The sequence below is a fragment of the Propithecus coquereli genome, unplaced genomic scaffold, assembly GCF_000956105.1.
Source record: "Propithecus coquereli isolate 6110/MARCELLA unplaced genomic scaffold, Pcoq_1.0 Scaffold368, whole genome shotgun sequence".
NCBI lineage: Eukaryota > Metazoa > Chordata > Mammalia > Primates > Indriidae > Propithecus > Propithecus coquereli.
In genome coordinates, this window is record NW_012149374.1 from 1,030,518 (window position 1) to 1,047,575 (window position 17,058).

Sequence of the window (17,058 nt, forward strand, 5' to 3'; positions counted from 1 at the left end):
TCACAGCAACCTCAAACTCCTGGGCTCCAGTGTTCCTCCTGCCTCAGCCTCCAGAGTAGCTGGGACTGCAGGAGCCTGCCACCATAGTTGGTTAATTTTTTTAGCCGAGACAGGGTCTTGCTCTTGCTCAGGCTGGTCTTGAACTCCCAGCCTCAAGCATTCCTCCCTCCTCAGCCTCCCAAAGTGCTAAGATGACAAGCATGAGCCACCGCACTTGGTCTAGTCTACCAATTTTAAACATTAGTCTTATCCAAAAACATCCTCACAGAAATACCTGGAATAATGTATGACCAAATACCTGGGCACCCCATGAGCCAGTCAAGTTGACACATAAAATTAACCATCACAGAAGCATGTGTACTTGTGTAATTCAGAAAGCTCAGTTCTTTCTGTTTGTATTTGCCTACAGTGAAAATAAAATAGCTAGAAAACCAGTGAAGCCTGGAATGTGTTCAGCATAGGAGGTAAGATCTCTGTTAAATCCCTCCATGAGTTGAAAATGCTATGTGAGCCTTTTCTTTCTATTCGATCTATTCATTTCTTTCTTTTTCTTTTCCACTTACTTTTTTTAGCCTTCATAGTATGGGTATTAGTATATCTGTCAAATTTGATAGAAACCTTTTGATAGCTACAGTGACTAAGGTTTTTGAGGCAGAAAAGGCGAAGTCTATGAAATCGTAGCAGTGATTGGGATATATTTGCATATCAGTGGGAACGGGGTGTGTTTGTAAGAGCCCAACACCAGGATGCATTTTGTCTTTTTACACAGAGTGGCAACCAATGTCAACAAAAATGAATAACATTTTACTATCTCTGCAGGAAGCAATGAACAGCAATCCAGTTAAATGATGCCAGCATCACTCTGTGCTTCTCACTGGTACTCTGTCGGAGTGCTCTTGGTGAAAATAGCTGTGCTCTCAGGGTAGAGCTCCTATGAAGGCTGTCTTTGATTAAAATAGCATTTGGCAACAGCTTTATGGAGCAGTAGCTTTGTTGAAGGATCTAGGTCATGTTACAATTGGGGAATTTTCTTCATCCTAATTTTTTTCCTTTATGCCAAACATGACCCTAAAGCAATTCCTCAATTCCCACCTTCCCATAGAGGTTTAACAATGACATTGCGTGGCTCTTGGATGACCTACAGTTCTTTGATTTTATTAGCCTTCAACAAAGCATCTGGATTTTCTTTGTTGTCCCTGAGGGTTGCATTTCTCCCAGAGATGGAGCTGCCAGCTCTGAATGATCACTTTAATATTTGGGTGTGATTGCTGCTTGGTCAGTTGTGACTGGAGCAGAGAACCTTAGTGTTGTGCTATCACAGATGGCCACACCTAAATGCTCTCAACAAGAAAATAAATGTCGCGAGACCCGTGAGGGTGAGATTAGGCAATTTTTACCTATAGCAGGGAGTCCAAGGGTCCAAATTGCAAACAGAAACCAAACATTAAGTGCCTTTATACTAGAGCATTGCTTTTCCAGAGAAAAAAGATAATTATGTGGCATGACTGTTAAGAAATAAGAACTTGCGGATCTGTGTTTTCTGAGCTTGAACACCAGGATCAGGTAGTTTTCTGACGATTGTCCTTCCTTCTTGGTTCTGTGCTCTGAGACTCACAGCCCTCAATGACCTGCATGTTTGGCGGGGTGTTTAGTCTGATCCTGAGGAATGAGGAGGAGCTGGCTTCCCCTCCCTTTACTCCAGCAGACTTAACACTAAGGGCATTGGCTTGAGGAGATTAAATGGATCTGCTTCAGAGGGTATTAGCGCCTACCTGTGTAGAGAGAATGAAGCCAGAGAAATGCCACAGGGGCCTAGAAGAGGAAATCTTCAAGGCTGGGGCACCCAATAGCTAATCTGTTCCTCTTGTCAAGATATAACGCAGGTCAGTTCAACATTGACCTTTCAAAACCTGAAATATCAGTTAAATGGTGGTTTGTTTTCATTGCCGGTGGGTCGGTTGATGAGAAAAGTTCGAATTACCAGTTTGGAAACCACATCCAGGATAAAGACATCTGCACAATAGGGAGTTCAAATAAACATCCCCAAGCTACATCTAATAATCTTAACCACATTGTCTATTGAATGATCTACTTAAATGACCTAGCGGAAGCACCTGGAAAGGTGAACCTGTAATCACAGGAAAGGAACGGTTGCTTTGTTAAGCATTTTCTCTTGGACAATTCTCAGCCTTGTGGTTATCCATTACAGTAATTACCTGGGCTCTTCCTTGCATTTCCTCGGGCGCTGAATGAGAGAAATCTCATCCTGGAGGTAGCTCAGTGCACCTAAAACAGCTCTTTTACTGTTTTGATAATGATTTTATGGAATCCCTATTTTGTATATAGGATTATAACAGATGGGTGTCCTTTTACCAGAACAGAACCTGTCAGTTCCTTTCTTTGGGCAAAGAGTCAGGAATCATACTTGACTCATTCTTTTTTTTTTTTTTTTTTGAGATAGAGTCTCACTATGTTGCCCGGGCTAGAGTGAGTGCCATGGCATCAGCCTAGCTCACAGCAACCTCAAACTCCTGGGCTCAAGCGATCCTCCTGCCTCAGCCTCCCGAGTAGCTGGGACTACAGGCATGTGCCACCATGCCCGGCTAATTTTTTCTATATATTTTTAGTTGTCCAATTAATTTCTTTCTAATTTTAGTAGAGACGAGGTCTCGCTCTTGCTCAGGCTGGTTTCGAACTCCTGAGCTCAAACAATCCGCCCGCCTCGGCCTCCCAGAGAGCTAACACTATGGTTTTTAATGTACTTGTCATGAGAGAATGTAAAAGACATAAACTACAGTCTTTACATAAACTAATTCTAAGCAGTAATCTGAGAAATACCATCAATTGTAGAAAAAGAGTTCAGGAGAACCCCAACAGTCCATGAGAAGTCTTAAACTTCCTGTCAGACAAACATTTCAATATCCTTCCCTAGAACTTGTGATAAGTAGCTGAACCAACTGCTCTCCATTTTCCAGCCTTCCTCTGCCCAACTGGGGAGGATTTGGTCTTGAGAAGGGGACAGACCAGGTGACCTATAAGGTCTAAACTGTTCTAAAATTGTACAGTTCCATCCAGTAGTTAAAAATAACTCCAGCAAAAGTCTCAGGGGAGAAAAACACGAGTACCAGGGGCCTCGGTGATGCACAAGGGAGAAAGTCAGTGCTCACCACACTGAGAGCGAGATATACAGGCTTCCCTCGTTCAAAGAAGTACATGTGTTCCAACAATCCGGACAGAAAATAATTTTTATAAAGTAAATCCTAATTTGTCAACACAAATTCAAAAATCTTTTCTCATTGGAGGGGAAGAAACAAAACCCAACAGCACACCGGACTGTGTGTATGTAGCATCCTGCAGGTCCCGCGACTGCCCTTCTGTTGCTAATGTTCTGGAACAGCATCGTGTTGCATACCTGGTACCTCTCCTTTCTCCACATTTCCAGACCCCCAAATTGGCAATCTTGCTGTATTTCTTTCAATATATTTTTTTAATGGTTAATAGATTTGGCTCTTAGTAATTACCGATATCCAAGGTGGTCAAGAGTTTTTCAAAATTTAGGTTTTCTGTCATCTAAAGCAAACTATCGCAGTTTCGTTTGTTCTGTGAATTACAAATTCTGCGTTTTCAGTGTAATCGATCAGGATTCCAAAGTACAAAACCCTGGGTAAGAAATATTAGTCTGGACTAGAGAGAGATTTAATGTCTGAGATCATAGAGTGGTTGGGCTATAAAAGAAGTGGCAAGAACCCAATCAGGGGTAGTGATTTAAAACTGAGTAATCTACTCTTGCAAAAAAATCAGTGGCCTCTGGGGTGTGCTGAACAAAGCAAATTAATAGAGATAAAGGAAAACCTCTTTGTTTTGATTCCACCTTTTCTCTTTAAATCACAAATTAAATACATGTCTCTTCAAGATCCTTGCGAGGTGATGCGTAAAATGAAGACGACAGTAACATCATCAATAGACATTATCATTAACTCCATTAACCCAGCCTGCCCCTCTCTGCAGAGTGTCAGTATGATGATAAGAAAAGACCTGGCCTTGCTTCCATGTGTTCAGGACAGGACAGTGTTCGTGTTCAGCGGAATGGAAAATAGCCACGACCATCTAGAAAGATACCATGGGGTAGTAAAAAGCGCTCTCCAACTAGGAGTCGGGAGTCTGAAGTCCCACTTCAGATGTTTTGTTAACCTGTGACCTTGAGCAAATCTCATAATCTTGTGCGTTGTGTCCATATCTTATAAAATAAGGATGTTGAGCAAAGTTTCATCCCAGCTTAAAAGCTTGAAATCATTACAATTTATTGTCTTCAATGTACCTTACATACGTATATGCATACATATGCAAAAACATATATACGTATACATGATATGATATGAAAATAATACCACTGACATTTCAGTGCTTTCAGATTATGTGGTTTTTAACCATTTTGGGGGAGAAGTTTGTTTTAATTCACTCACACTTAAAATTAACCATTTGAGTGATGGGGGCAACTTTTAGATGTGAAACAAATTGCCCTCCCCCAACAAAAGAAGTAGCTGGCCTCATCTAGAGACAGGCTTATCCAATCCAGCCTCTTAAGCATTTAGCCACAATGTCCTAGGAAAGCATGTAGAACACAGGAAATTTATGGACCTTGACTTTGTAATGCTTGTGATTGAAATTCCAAACAAGGTACAAGGCTTAGCAACACTGATTCATTTGACAAATTTTTATTGAGTACCTACTATATTCTATTTTCTGTTCTAGGTACCGGGAATAGGTGAACAAGACAGACATAGACCCTAAGCAGTTTGGTCTGTCATGGCATATAAATTTGTGGCTAATGTGAGGATCGATGAAGCTGAAAAAACAATTTGGAAGTCAAAGGTCCTCAAAAACCAATTTCCCTTTAAGCATTTTTTATAAGACAGGACTGATCACCCATGTACATCAGTTGTTAAGTATTTTCTTAGCAATGGGCAGGTGGTCATCCTAACAGACACCCTCCCAGATCTCACCCCCACCATCCATCCCCGGCCCACACTTCCCTATGACCCAGCAACTAAAGGGCCAACCCTCAACACAGCAGGACGCCGCTGTGACCCTGTGTCAAGACTGGAGCTTACAGATAGAATTTCTTCTCTCCAACTTCATTGAGATATAATTGACAGTTAAACATTGTATATGTTTAAGTTATCCAGCTCAATGATTTGATATATGTGCACATGTGAAATATTCAGACAGCCGAGTTAATTGGCCATTAGCCTATCCATCACCTCATGTAGCACCTGTTTTTGTGTGCGTATGGTGAGAACACGTAGCAAATTTCAAGTGTACAGTACAATACTGTTAGCTGTAGCCATATTGTTGCACATCAGATCTTCAGAACTTCTTTATCCAACATAGTTAACCTCTTGACCAACATCTTCTCTTACCCCAGCCCCAGCCTCTGGCAGCCACCGTTCTACTCTCTGTTTCTATGAATTCAACATTTTTAGATTCCACATATTAGTGAGACCATGTGGTATTTGTCTTTCTGCCTGTGGCATATTTTACTTAGCATAATGTCCTCCAGGTTCATACAAGTTGTCACAAATAGCAAGATTCCCTTCTCTTTTAAGGCCAAATAGTATTTCATCGTATAGATAGTATATTTTCTTTACCCATTTTTCCATCAACAGGCATTTAGGTCGTTTCCGTATCTTTCCTCTTGTGGATAATGCTGAATTCAACGTGAGAGTGCAGATATCTCTTTAATATACTAATTTCCTTTTGATAAGATGTTTTAAAATCATTTTTAAATATTTTGAATATCACTCCTGCCTTCAAAGTAAGTGATCATCATGACATTAACCAATGATTCCCTTAAGCTTGAATTTTAGACTCTGGGCATTTTTGTTCAGTTTTGAATGTATATGCTGTATGTTTCTATTGTGGATAGAAGCTAGGGAATCAAAGGAAAATAATTCGTTGGATAGAAAAAGGATTTTAATATGTATCTTCCCTGGGAGCAGAGTTGGAAACATTGCATTTTATCACTTTGATGCTAATTTCTGATAAGAATGTGTTGTAGACACATGCTTAAAAGTGTTTGTGGCAGCCCAAGAACATTTTTTACTCTGTGTATTCATCACAAAAACAAACGCATATGGAATCGGTAAGAATGGATAGAAAATCATAACAAAATTGGTATCAACTCTAGAAATTTAAATGATTGGCTGGGCGTGGTAGCTCACACATGTACTCCCAGCACTTTGGGAGGCTGAGGCTAGAGGATCACTTGAGGCCAGGAGTTTGAGACCAGCCTGGGCAACATAGTAAGACCTGTTTCTACAAAGAATTTTATTAAAAATTAGCCAGGTGTGGTGGCAGGCACCTGTAGTCCCAGCTGCTCAGGAGGCTGAGACAGGAGGATGGCTTGAGCCCAGGAGTTTGAGGCTGCAGTGAACTATGATGACACCAGGCACTCCAGCCTGGGTGACAGAATTAGAATAGTCTCTAAAAGAAAAAAAAAAAATTAAAGAAATTTAAATGATTAAACTCAAATAAAATATGCAAATGTAGCTTGTGAGCATGCTCCTTATGGACTCTTGTTTATCTGAGACCCTGAATTTGAAAAAAGAAGTGCAGGAGGAAACTATATATCCTAAACACACACTGGTCATGTGCTTTGGCTAAGGGAGATTCTGGAAGTTCATTGTCATTGGAAGTGACATCTGTGAGCCATTTCTTGTGTTACCCTCTTGACTCCACCTAATTAACATCATGGGATCTTAAACAGTTTTTATTTATATTTTTTTTTGGAGACAGAGTCTCACTCTTTTTGCCCGGGCTAGAGTGCCGTGGCATCAGCCTAGCTCACAGCAACCTCAAATTCCTGGGCTCAAGCAATCCTTCTGGCTCAGCCTCCCAAGTAGCTGAGACTACAGGCATGTGCCACCATGCCTGGCTAATTTTTTCTATATATTTTTAGTTGTCGATTAATTTCTTTGTATTTGTAGTAGAGACAGGGTCTCGCTCTTGCTCAGGCTGATCTCGAACTCCTGAGCTCAAACAATCCGCCTGCCTCGGCCTCCCAGAGAGCTAGGATTACAGGTGTGAGCCACCACGCCCAGCCAAGATAGAAGATATCAATAGAAATGTTTTTCACTTACTAATGTGCATCTCCACTCTTAGGAGTTTTTATTTAGGTTGGTTGTTGGTGTTTCTGCCATTCAGCCCTGGAATTCCACTGATTACCCAGACATCTCTTGGGAAACCAGTGATTTCTCTAACAGACATCACCCACTGGAAATCCCCGGGAAGAATCTCTAAACACTTCATGCTCTCTTTCTGTGCTTGTGCTGAATGGGCATGCTCAGATTGCATTTTAGAAGGGGTGATATATCTTGCGATGTCTACACAGGCGGGGAAGCTGGAGAAGTAGGGTGGGAGTGAGGAAGCAAGAATTGAACTAACTTGTAACAGGTGGGATAAATATGGTCTCTGAAAGAGTCATTTCTGAGCAAGATCTTTAAAAATGAACTGAAAAGAAAAATGCAGTGAGGAAATTAAAAAGCAAAAAGTGAAAATGAGAGGTTGGTTGTGTTTTACACTGTTTTGGTATTTCTGCATTTTTTGATCGTTGAAACGGTTTTACGATGTGCACAAAAGCTGGGGGTTGTGTTTCTGCATGTTCTACTACCTAAGAGAACTTTCAACACCCAGAGGAGAATAGAATTCCCACTTGTCATCTTCTGCGTCTGCCTGACATATTCAGCCGCGATGGTGTTACCAATGCAAAGCAGGCCTCGTGTTTGTCTAATTATCCTCCGGTGCTAACACAAGGCCGACCTGCCAGGTCCTGGGATTTCCTGCAGCCTCGGATAGCATTCAGAGGGCGTAACACTGGCTCTTAATTATTTCGAGTTATGGAGGGAGAGGGAAAGCGTGAATAAATGAAATACACTGATAATCAATAACCTCAATCTCTTTTGTACCAGTCAGCGAATAATCAAGTAAATATCTTTTAATTTCATTTTCCCGTTTTTCCTGCTGGAATGCTATGGTTGCAGTGTCACATAAACTAATCATTTAAATATGATCTACATGTTAGGGCCCCCTCCAACTGACGGCGATTATGAAAGTATAAAATATATCATATGGGCCAGGCGTGGTCACTCATGCCTGTGATGCTAGCACTCTGGGAGGCCGAGACTGGAGGATCGATTGAAGTCAGGAGTTCAAGACCAGCCTCAGCAAGAGCAAGACTCCATCTCTACTAAAAAATAGAAAGAAATTAGGCAAACAAGTAAAAATAGAAAAACTTAGCCAGCTATTCAGGAGGCTGAGGCAGGAGGATCACTTGATCCCAGGAGTTTGAGGTCGCTGTGAGCTAGGCTGATGCCACAGCACTGTAGCCCAGGCAACAGAGCAAGACTCTGTCTCAAAATAAATAAATAAAAATAAAATATGTCAAATGAACATTTATGAAGTAATTTTTGGAAAAACAAATTCTACGTGGTGGTTTAGTGACTATAAATAAGACAAACTGTCCAGAGAGTTGAGCGATCCCTGTGAATGGAGTAATCCCCAAAGATTTCTTGAAGGAATCGGAGACTGATTTGTGCCCTGGAGGCAGGACACCTGCATGTAGGAGGTTTGGAGGGAGAAGGGCATCCCAGCGAGAGGCAGTGGCATGGGCAAGCGCTTTGAGATGAGACTGGAGTGTCAGTAGATTTATCAGAGCGCTGTGTGGATTTGTGCTGGTCTGGTGTGGCAGGACCAGCGAGTCCAAGACCACAAAGGCTGGCAGAGCAGGTGTCCTGACTTGGCGATTGGAATCATGGGAGATACCTGCATGCCAAGGCTAGAGAATTGTTGTAACAGATAAGGAACTAGCCAGAGAACAGAGAAGACTATTCCACAGACTTCAGAATCAATTCTTAAATAATTTAAGAGTGGAAACTAATGTGGAGGACAAATTAAAACAGTTAACACGTATCTTTTTTTTGGGTGGAAAAGGGTTCAAAGCATATGATCTATTATTAATAGCATGAAGTAGGAAATAATAAAAATGGTCTTTGGAGATTAAAATATAGGAAATGGCTGGTCTAGTGAAATAAAAGAATGGTAAACATTGACTGTAATGACATACTTGAATTGCTGCCCGGGAAGAGAGTCGCGGTCCCAGTGGGTATTTAGTCTACATTTAGCAGCCCGGTGCCTGGATCTTGAAAATAACATAGACTTTGGTATCAAACGTATCTGTGCAGTGTTCACAATCAACAGAATCAGATTTCAAATAATCACAAGCCACAGCTTCTGAGGCATGACCCCCTCTTTAGGGCCCCCGCTCTGTGGGTGGAGGCTGAACCCCTCTGTCCGCCTATGCTTCTCCCCACAGGCTCTCTGGGGTCCCGGGGAGGGGGCTGCATGCAGCCAGCCACATTTGTCCCCTGTAGAGGCTGGACATGGGTGGGTGGGTAGGGGTGCAGTTATGAATAGCTCCTAAGAACAATGGATACCATGGGAATGCTTCAGGAGCATCGAATATAAAAAAAGGAAGCCAGAAATTAAAGGTGAAAAACAAATGGATAAAAAATAGGTTGTTCTCTCTCTCACTCACTCATATAAAATCTATACCTCCCCTTCTCCCCACACCCAGGCAGACACAAAGCAATATTTGCATTACAGTACCAAGTAACAAAAGCAGATCACAGAACAATACCTAAAAGACAATTCCGTGCTTTTATTGATAAAAATGACAAATTACTGGCAGTTTCATGCTAATACATGTGTTAATTATATGTGTGTGTATTATATATATATTAAATCATAGGGGAAAAACCTAGACTTGTCTATACAACTTAACAGTGGTTATCTCTTGGTGGTGGAATTAAGTTGTGTTTTGTTTTTTTGTTTCCTTTGTGCTTGACTGTATTTTTTAGTTTGGATGCAATAGCTACCTAGTAACCATAAATAATAAAAATGATTTTCAAAGAAAACATGACAATTTAAAACACTATTAAGATTTTTTTAAGACACTTTTGCATCTTTAACTTATAAATACACAAAAAGATGATAAGACTGAATGATAATTACTTAGCACCAATTTCTATTTACCCAGAAGGTACTTCTCAGTATGTTAGACCCTGGGAAAACTGTTGTGATTTTCTGAACTGCAGCTCAAAATTGCAATATTTCTCTGCCTGCAGTATATAGAAGGGACCCTTCTGGGATCATCTGTATACCATAGTTACCCCAAGGCCCCTTAGGGAGGCAGAGACTAACTAAAGTTGACCACTCAGAGTCCCAGATTTGTTGCCAGGGAATGATCATAATCACAAAAACACAAACCCCAATTAATCAGGATCTCTTGGAGTGGGGCCCAAGCATGGGTATTCATTTAAAAAAGCTCCCCAGGTAATTCTGATATGCAGCCAGCATTAAGAACCATGGCCCTAATGGATTAATTTACTAAGGGGTCATTTGAACTTGGCCTTTGGAGAGAGGTAAAATTAAAGCAGAGAGGATTTGGTTGACCAAGGCCAAGTTGTTGCATGGCCCTGAGCTTGGGGAGAAAATGATTATGCAAACAGAATAAAAGAACATTAAGCGTGGAGTCGGCAGTTCTTGCAAAGTTAGTGAGGTCAGTGGGTAGCCCTCTCTTGCATTCATAGTAGAACAATCTCAAATCAGAGATTTCTAGGTGGGAAAATGCTCTCTGGTAGCAGCTTGCTGTCAAGGTGCTGTTATTTCACAAAATACAACAGAACCCAATTTCGATGGGGATGCCAGGGGCCCAGAGGCTTCCGGCCTTTTCCATACACGGATGCTGATACACAAGATGTGCTGGAGCTTAACATGACAAATCCCATAGTAGGAAAGTGGCCCTTTGATAATTTTTACTCTGCTTTAGGAAATCATTTTGAATGAATTTCTCTGGAACATCGTTGGTGGCTGTTCTGCAGATTGACAGTGGCTGAAAGCACAGAGGAGCCCTGCCCTTCTTAAGTTTCATCTTGCCTTGGTCTCAAAATAACAGAGGCCAAAACTGGACATATGTTTAACTTCCATTCAAATAGCCCCGAAATTCACTAGAATTTCTGATTGGGGGGCTGGGGGGGAGGTTGACTTGTTGCCAAGCAACAGCACAAATAGGCATTTTTTAATTCTGATAACCATGACCATCATCATCATCAGAACGTGTTGGAATTATATCATTAGCTACCATTTATTGCATTTATTGCTGCCAAACAGGTGCCGGCTCTGTGCTGCATGGCTTTACATTTATCATGCTTAGTCCTCAGTAGCAACCTTCATGGGCACTTTTATTCCCCATTTTGCTATAGAGAACACTGAGGTCACCCAGACGGGATGTGGACAATTCAAGATCTAAATCCAATTCTGACCCCGAGAGTCTGCACTAACTCCACATTGCCAGTAATAGTGGCCCAAGAGCTGGGCCAGAGGGGCAACGCTGCATTTCTGTCCCACGTACCCTTGTCGCCTGATTCTCTGTCTCAGGACCATGGCACTGGGTTTTCCAGCCTCATTCACTCTCTTCCTTCAGAGCTGTCCCCGATAGAGCTCTACCACTCTGATTTTTTCATAGCCTGGCTGTATTAGATTTATTTTTCTGGGCAGTAGTTATACATCTCACCTGTTTTTAATGGAGTTTCATTTTGCTACCCAGCATAATCTTCGTTCCTGTGGTTTAGAAGGAAGAAAATACTGTTAGGCGCAGTCAGAGTTCTAAACAGATGTTCTGCCCGTCTCCTTGTGTAGTTACAGCAATGCATCACTCCCAGACATCTGAGCCTTGGCCTGCCACCATCCCTGAGCCCATGCCAAATGCCTTCAGATACCATGCAATAAGCAAAAGCTGAAGTTAGGTTAAAGCCACCAAAGTCATTTTATCCTAATTCTCCAACGCATTAGCATCTGGACTTTGGGAGGGACCACCTGCTCTCAGGAAAACTAATGGCATTGAATTTGTGCAGTAAGGCGGAATACAAGTGTTCTCTGTTTTAAGAAACCTGACCGTGTAAAAAATCTGAATATGATCCTATCAACATGAACAAATTATTGTCCTTTATGAGGATTTCTCATTTGAAAGAAAGATTTGCCAGAAATGACTTTGCCTTCTCACTTTTCACTTCCATTTGAAGAAAATGGTGACCTGTTTGCAAGCGCATGATTTACACACAACTTTCGAAAGCGACTTCCGTAAGGAATCATATGGCAAAACACACAAAAGCTGTATTTATTAATAAAACACACTGCATTTATATACTGCAGAGGCATTCTGTGAAAATCGGTGTTAAATGCAGGCATGGGTTAGGGTATGAAAGATTTTGTGGAGAACTCAGAATATAGCTGCGTTTATCTGCCTGGGAGAGGTTAGGGTGCAGCCAGTCAGATAATATTTATGAAGTTCTCAAATGTGTACTGAGCTAGATTTGCTTCAGTTGAAAACATAATCCGAAAGGACAGTGTCGCCTAGCAAGGCTCACCTTCAGGCAGACAGAGAAGGGGGCCGCACAAGGTCCCCCCACCATTGTGTGATTCTGTGAGTGATTAGCTACAGCCTTGTAGTGTGACAGTGCACCGTCTAAACTGTAAGGAGGGGCCGAGGAGAGGGATGGAACACCATGTGAAGCTTCTAGAATCTTGGTGTGGCATCAGAAGGGCGGCCTTCCCAGGTTTCTGCATCGTGGTGGAGTTGCGTTGGCCTGAGATGGAACCAGGGCAGGGGGACAGAGAGCAGGGGATTGTGGTATTAACACCAAGTAAGCCACAGGAGCCAAGTCTCCAGTGACCTGCAAGATTAGATTATTTGGTGATGGGGAGTTGGGACAGGAGTGAGTAGGTGGAGGGTGATAAAAAGGGTATTGATGAAAATGCCCCAGCTAAGCTCTGACCTCTGCAGCCTTGCTAACTGTCTTTTTCTCTTGTCTACCTCATCTGACCAGTGCCCTGCTAAGTACTATGGTTATAAAATAACACCTTTTCCATCAAGAGAGATGGCACAGATTTTAGCAGATAATGGAGATGTGAAACAAAAAAGTGTTGTTGTTTTTTTAAAGACAAAACTCCTACGTGCCCACAACCCACACCCATACCCGAGGAGAGTGGATAAACAGGCAGGGTTTGGAACTTTTTCATCCAAGCCATCATTACTGCAGAGCAAGGCAGGATCCCTTTAAATATTTATTCATGGGTTCATTTTGCTATCGTCATATATAGTGAAATGATATTCCTTACCTGAGCAGGCTTCTGGCTGTATATAAAAGAGGGGCAGGCTGCAAGCTCACCACTCTCATCGTGCTGATAAAAATCTAACAAGTGCAACAGAGAGAAATGCTAGTAAACCAGAGGGAAAATAATTTTTTTAAAAATGAAATAACCATCCTGGCACAATATTTCAAAAGAGCAAACTAAAAAGTTAGAGTGAAAAAGAAAACCATGGAAAACATCATCCACAAAAATAGAGGAAATGTTTTATTTATAGAGGTGGATATAAAGTGATACAGGAAATAGATCTGCTCCATGTAAATTTATTAAATGCAACTTTCTTTTTCTCTTTCTTTCTTTTAGATAAAAAACCTCTTCATGAAATAAAACCCCAAAGTAAGTTATTTTTCCTCTTGTGCATATAATTTATTCTCATATTTGCTGCCTTGCTGTGGTATTTGTTTGGGAGCCAAGCAGAACTGAAGTTCCTATGAAAGACCCAGGGCTTTTGGGGCTTCTGCTCATTGAGTTTGGAGCCACATATCAGAGGTTTAAATCGAAAAGAAATATGCACACCCCTCCCCTCCCTCACAGGAAAAGTAAATCTCTCCTCTTGATTCTTTCTGCCTATAAGTCCATTTCTCTGCAAATGTCATCTAAGATTCTTATTTCTGAAGAGATGTGTAGCATTAAAATTAATAAATATTTGTCATTACATGCTTTCCTGAGAGCAGCCTTGGGCACAAGCCTCTCTACCTAGGAGGAGGAGGGGGTGTGCCTGAGAGCACAAACCCAGAATCTTGCCTCCGGTGGAATCCATGGCAACTCGGTACGTTAGGTTGCGGAATCCACAGTGAAATAATTATGAACTGAGAATTTTGGCGTCAGGGCTGCCTTAAGCTCCCTGTACTCCCGGAGAGGCCTTGGCATTGTCTGCATTTTATGCATCCTGTAGATTGGGAGAAAGGACCTTGAAAGTTCAGCCGCTTGGCATTGGACCCCGTGGTTCTTAGCCTTGACCACACTTTAGAATCACCTGGAGGCTTTTTAAAAATCCCAGTTCCCTGGCTGTACCAATGACATCAGAATTGGGGGGCAGGGGTTTTTTAGAACCCAGGCATCTCTATTTTTTCAAAACTCCTCAGGTGATTCCCATGTGCAGCTAAGGCTGAGAACCATGGGCTTAGAAAAATATCTCACAAAATGTGGCTCAGAGTCCAGACGCATCAGAATCTTGGGGTGCGGTAGGAGCTTGTTAAATGTGCAGCATCTCAGAACAGAACAAGTCAGTTAGAATTCCTGGGGGGAAGCTCCTAAGAATCCACATGTTAATATGTTCCCCAAGTGATTCTCGCACATTCAGAACTATGTAAAACATACGAGGGCAACCTCGAGATATAACAGCAATACTGCTCTTCCCAACAGGAGATTAGACAACTCCCTGGCTGGTTTGGTTTGTAAAGCTTGTGAAAGATGTCTCTGCTCCGTATCTCTCATTCTAGCGTGAAATGAATGACGTTTGCTCTTTTAAATCCTGGGGTATTAAAATTCAAAGAGCTTGAGAGAGTTAATAGCCTTGATGAGCTAACTTCTTTGGAAGAATTAAAACCCTGTGGGGATAGACAGAAATAGGTACCTTGGGACAGAGGTCAGGAGACATGAGAGAAAGATCTGGTAAAGCCATTCTGTTCACACTTCCTTATGATGCTTCAGGCAGGCTGGAGATATAAAGATGTCGTTGCTCGTGGAGTCTGAGAGTTTTGTGAAATAACAAAAATAAGCTGTGTGGTGACCATCAAGGAATCACTGTGCTTAGGTAGCTGACCTCTGACATCATGCATGTTTAACTTCGAACTCATAGGAAGATTGAGGTCAGGAGGCCTGGCTATGTACGTGTGTGTTTGTGTGTATATGTATATAGATGTTAAGGGAAGAGAGAAACAGGTCACTGAGTAATTTGTCCTGTGCCTTTGTCAAGAGCCTCAGGGTGACACAGGAGTTAGTGGACCCTTGACCGCCTCCTGGTCACGTGATACACGCCAGCCGCCAGTTCTAGCGTGTAGCACAAGCAGAATCATAGGTATCCGTGTGGTGGCCAGTATGAGAGTTACTTAGAAATGCATGTGTGTGTTTTTAAAATTAATCTCACGCTCAGTTTGTGAGTCCTGTGCCATTCTAATTTGGTTACATCTGTACTTCCAGCCATAAACCCCACAGAAGCTATTTCTGGTCCCTAGGGACTCCTGAATTAGTTTTCGCCTGGGGTTCTCGCTCCTGAGCACCATGCTTAATTGCTGGATACTGCAACGGAATCGCTTAAACTGTTTTAATTTGTGATTTCCCTAAAAATAAAACCTTAACAGAATCAATGTGATTGCAGAAGGCTCCCAGAGGAATTCGTTCAGGGGTTGTGTAAGCTGCATGGTTAGGAGTGCATCATACAAATTCAGGCTGCAGTTGTTCAGTGAGAGAGGGGCTTAGTTTAAGGCTACATGAATCATCACTGATGCAAAATCAAAGTCAATTATGAAGATAATTGAGAAACCTGTTCCTATATATAGCTGTACACACGCTCCTCCAAGAGGCCTGGTGGATGGAAAACATCACTCGGCCCCTCGCACACATTCCTCCGCGAGCAGGCAGAGCAGCCAGCTTTGAGTTGCAGGGAGGTGTAAAAAGAAAGTGAAGTCTTAAGATATGTGTTGGCAAATCATAACGACAAACTGGGGAAAATATGTGCACTGCATAGTTCATGAAAGCACTTATTGTAAATGAGATAATTTAATCAATTACGTTTCCTAATGTACTAAACCGAATGTTTCATTTTCTACTTCTGCACATCTTAAATTATCTTCAGGTGCTTTATGAGATTTAATCATAGTTAATAGAAACTTCATTACCATCAAATGTGCTTTCAATAAATGTTGTGTAACAATGTCAGGAGGTGCAGTAAAATATAGTAGGTTCTGAATGGCAAACACGCACCCCCAGAGTCAGACTGAAAAATGGTTGTGTTCAGACAATGAGACTCCTCGGAGGCTTGGAGAATGTGGTTTTCTGAAAGGCTGTGAGCTTCTGAGGAGTGGCGGGTTCTGTAAGTTCACCTGAAGGGTGGAAAGCATTTAGCTTTTCCTAGAAAATAACTTAACGCTACATATTCTCTCTTCATCTCCTGCCCACGTAGTTGTTTTGTACCTAGCAAAGATGAATGCTCAGCATGACTCCAATTAATAGTTCTAGAATTGGCTACTTCCAGGACATCTCCAGTTGAATATCTCCCAATAACCTTAATCTCAACTTCTTCAGAATTGAAAATATCTTTCCGCCTGTCTGTCCTGAATCCATTTCTCTTTCCATCTTCTCTGATGGAGTTAACAGTATCCCATCAACTCACTTGTCTGGGTCAGAAACTTGGACAGCCTTCTAGATCTTTCTGTTTTCTTCACGTCCTTTCTTCTGCTTAGCACCCAATAAATCATTACAGTCTGACTGTTCTGCCACCCAGATAGGTCTTAGGTTCACCAGCTGCTGTCCATTCCACTCTACTCAAACCCATCCCGCCATTCACTCAACTGCGATTTATCGAGTGCTGACCGTGTGCCAGATGTTCTAAGTGGTGAGAGTCGGTACTGAGCAAGACACATAGAGCTTCTGCTTCCCTGAAGCTCGCAGTTTTAGTGAGGGGGGATGGGCATAAACAAACCAGAAAACGGTGCTACGTGCTCCACAGATGGTGTTAAGTGTTACGAAGAGAAACCAAGCAGGGTAAGAGGCGTAGGGCTACAGAGAGTGTTGCTTTTTGATGTAAGGTGCTCAGAGGTCTCTGTGATAAAATTATATTTGAGAAGAGATCTG

The 17,058-nt window shown here is 41.9% G+C and overlaps 1 protein-coding gene across 1 annotated transcript in view; it reads left to right on the forward strand.

The window, feature by feature from the left end:
- UNC5D (unc-5 homolog D (C. elegans)) overlaps nucleotides 1-17,058 on the forward strand; it is a 637,214-nt gene that overhangs the window by 539,524 nt on the left and 80,632 nt on the right. The window contains exon 8 of the mRNA XM_012651718.1: nucleotides 13,567-13,599. Coding sequence (XP_012507172.1) covers nucleotides 13,567-13,599 — 33 coding nt within the window. The remainder of the gene's footprint in view (nucleotides 1-13,566; nucleotides 13,600-17,058) is intronic.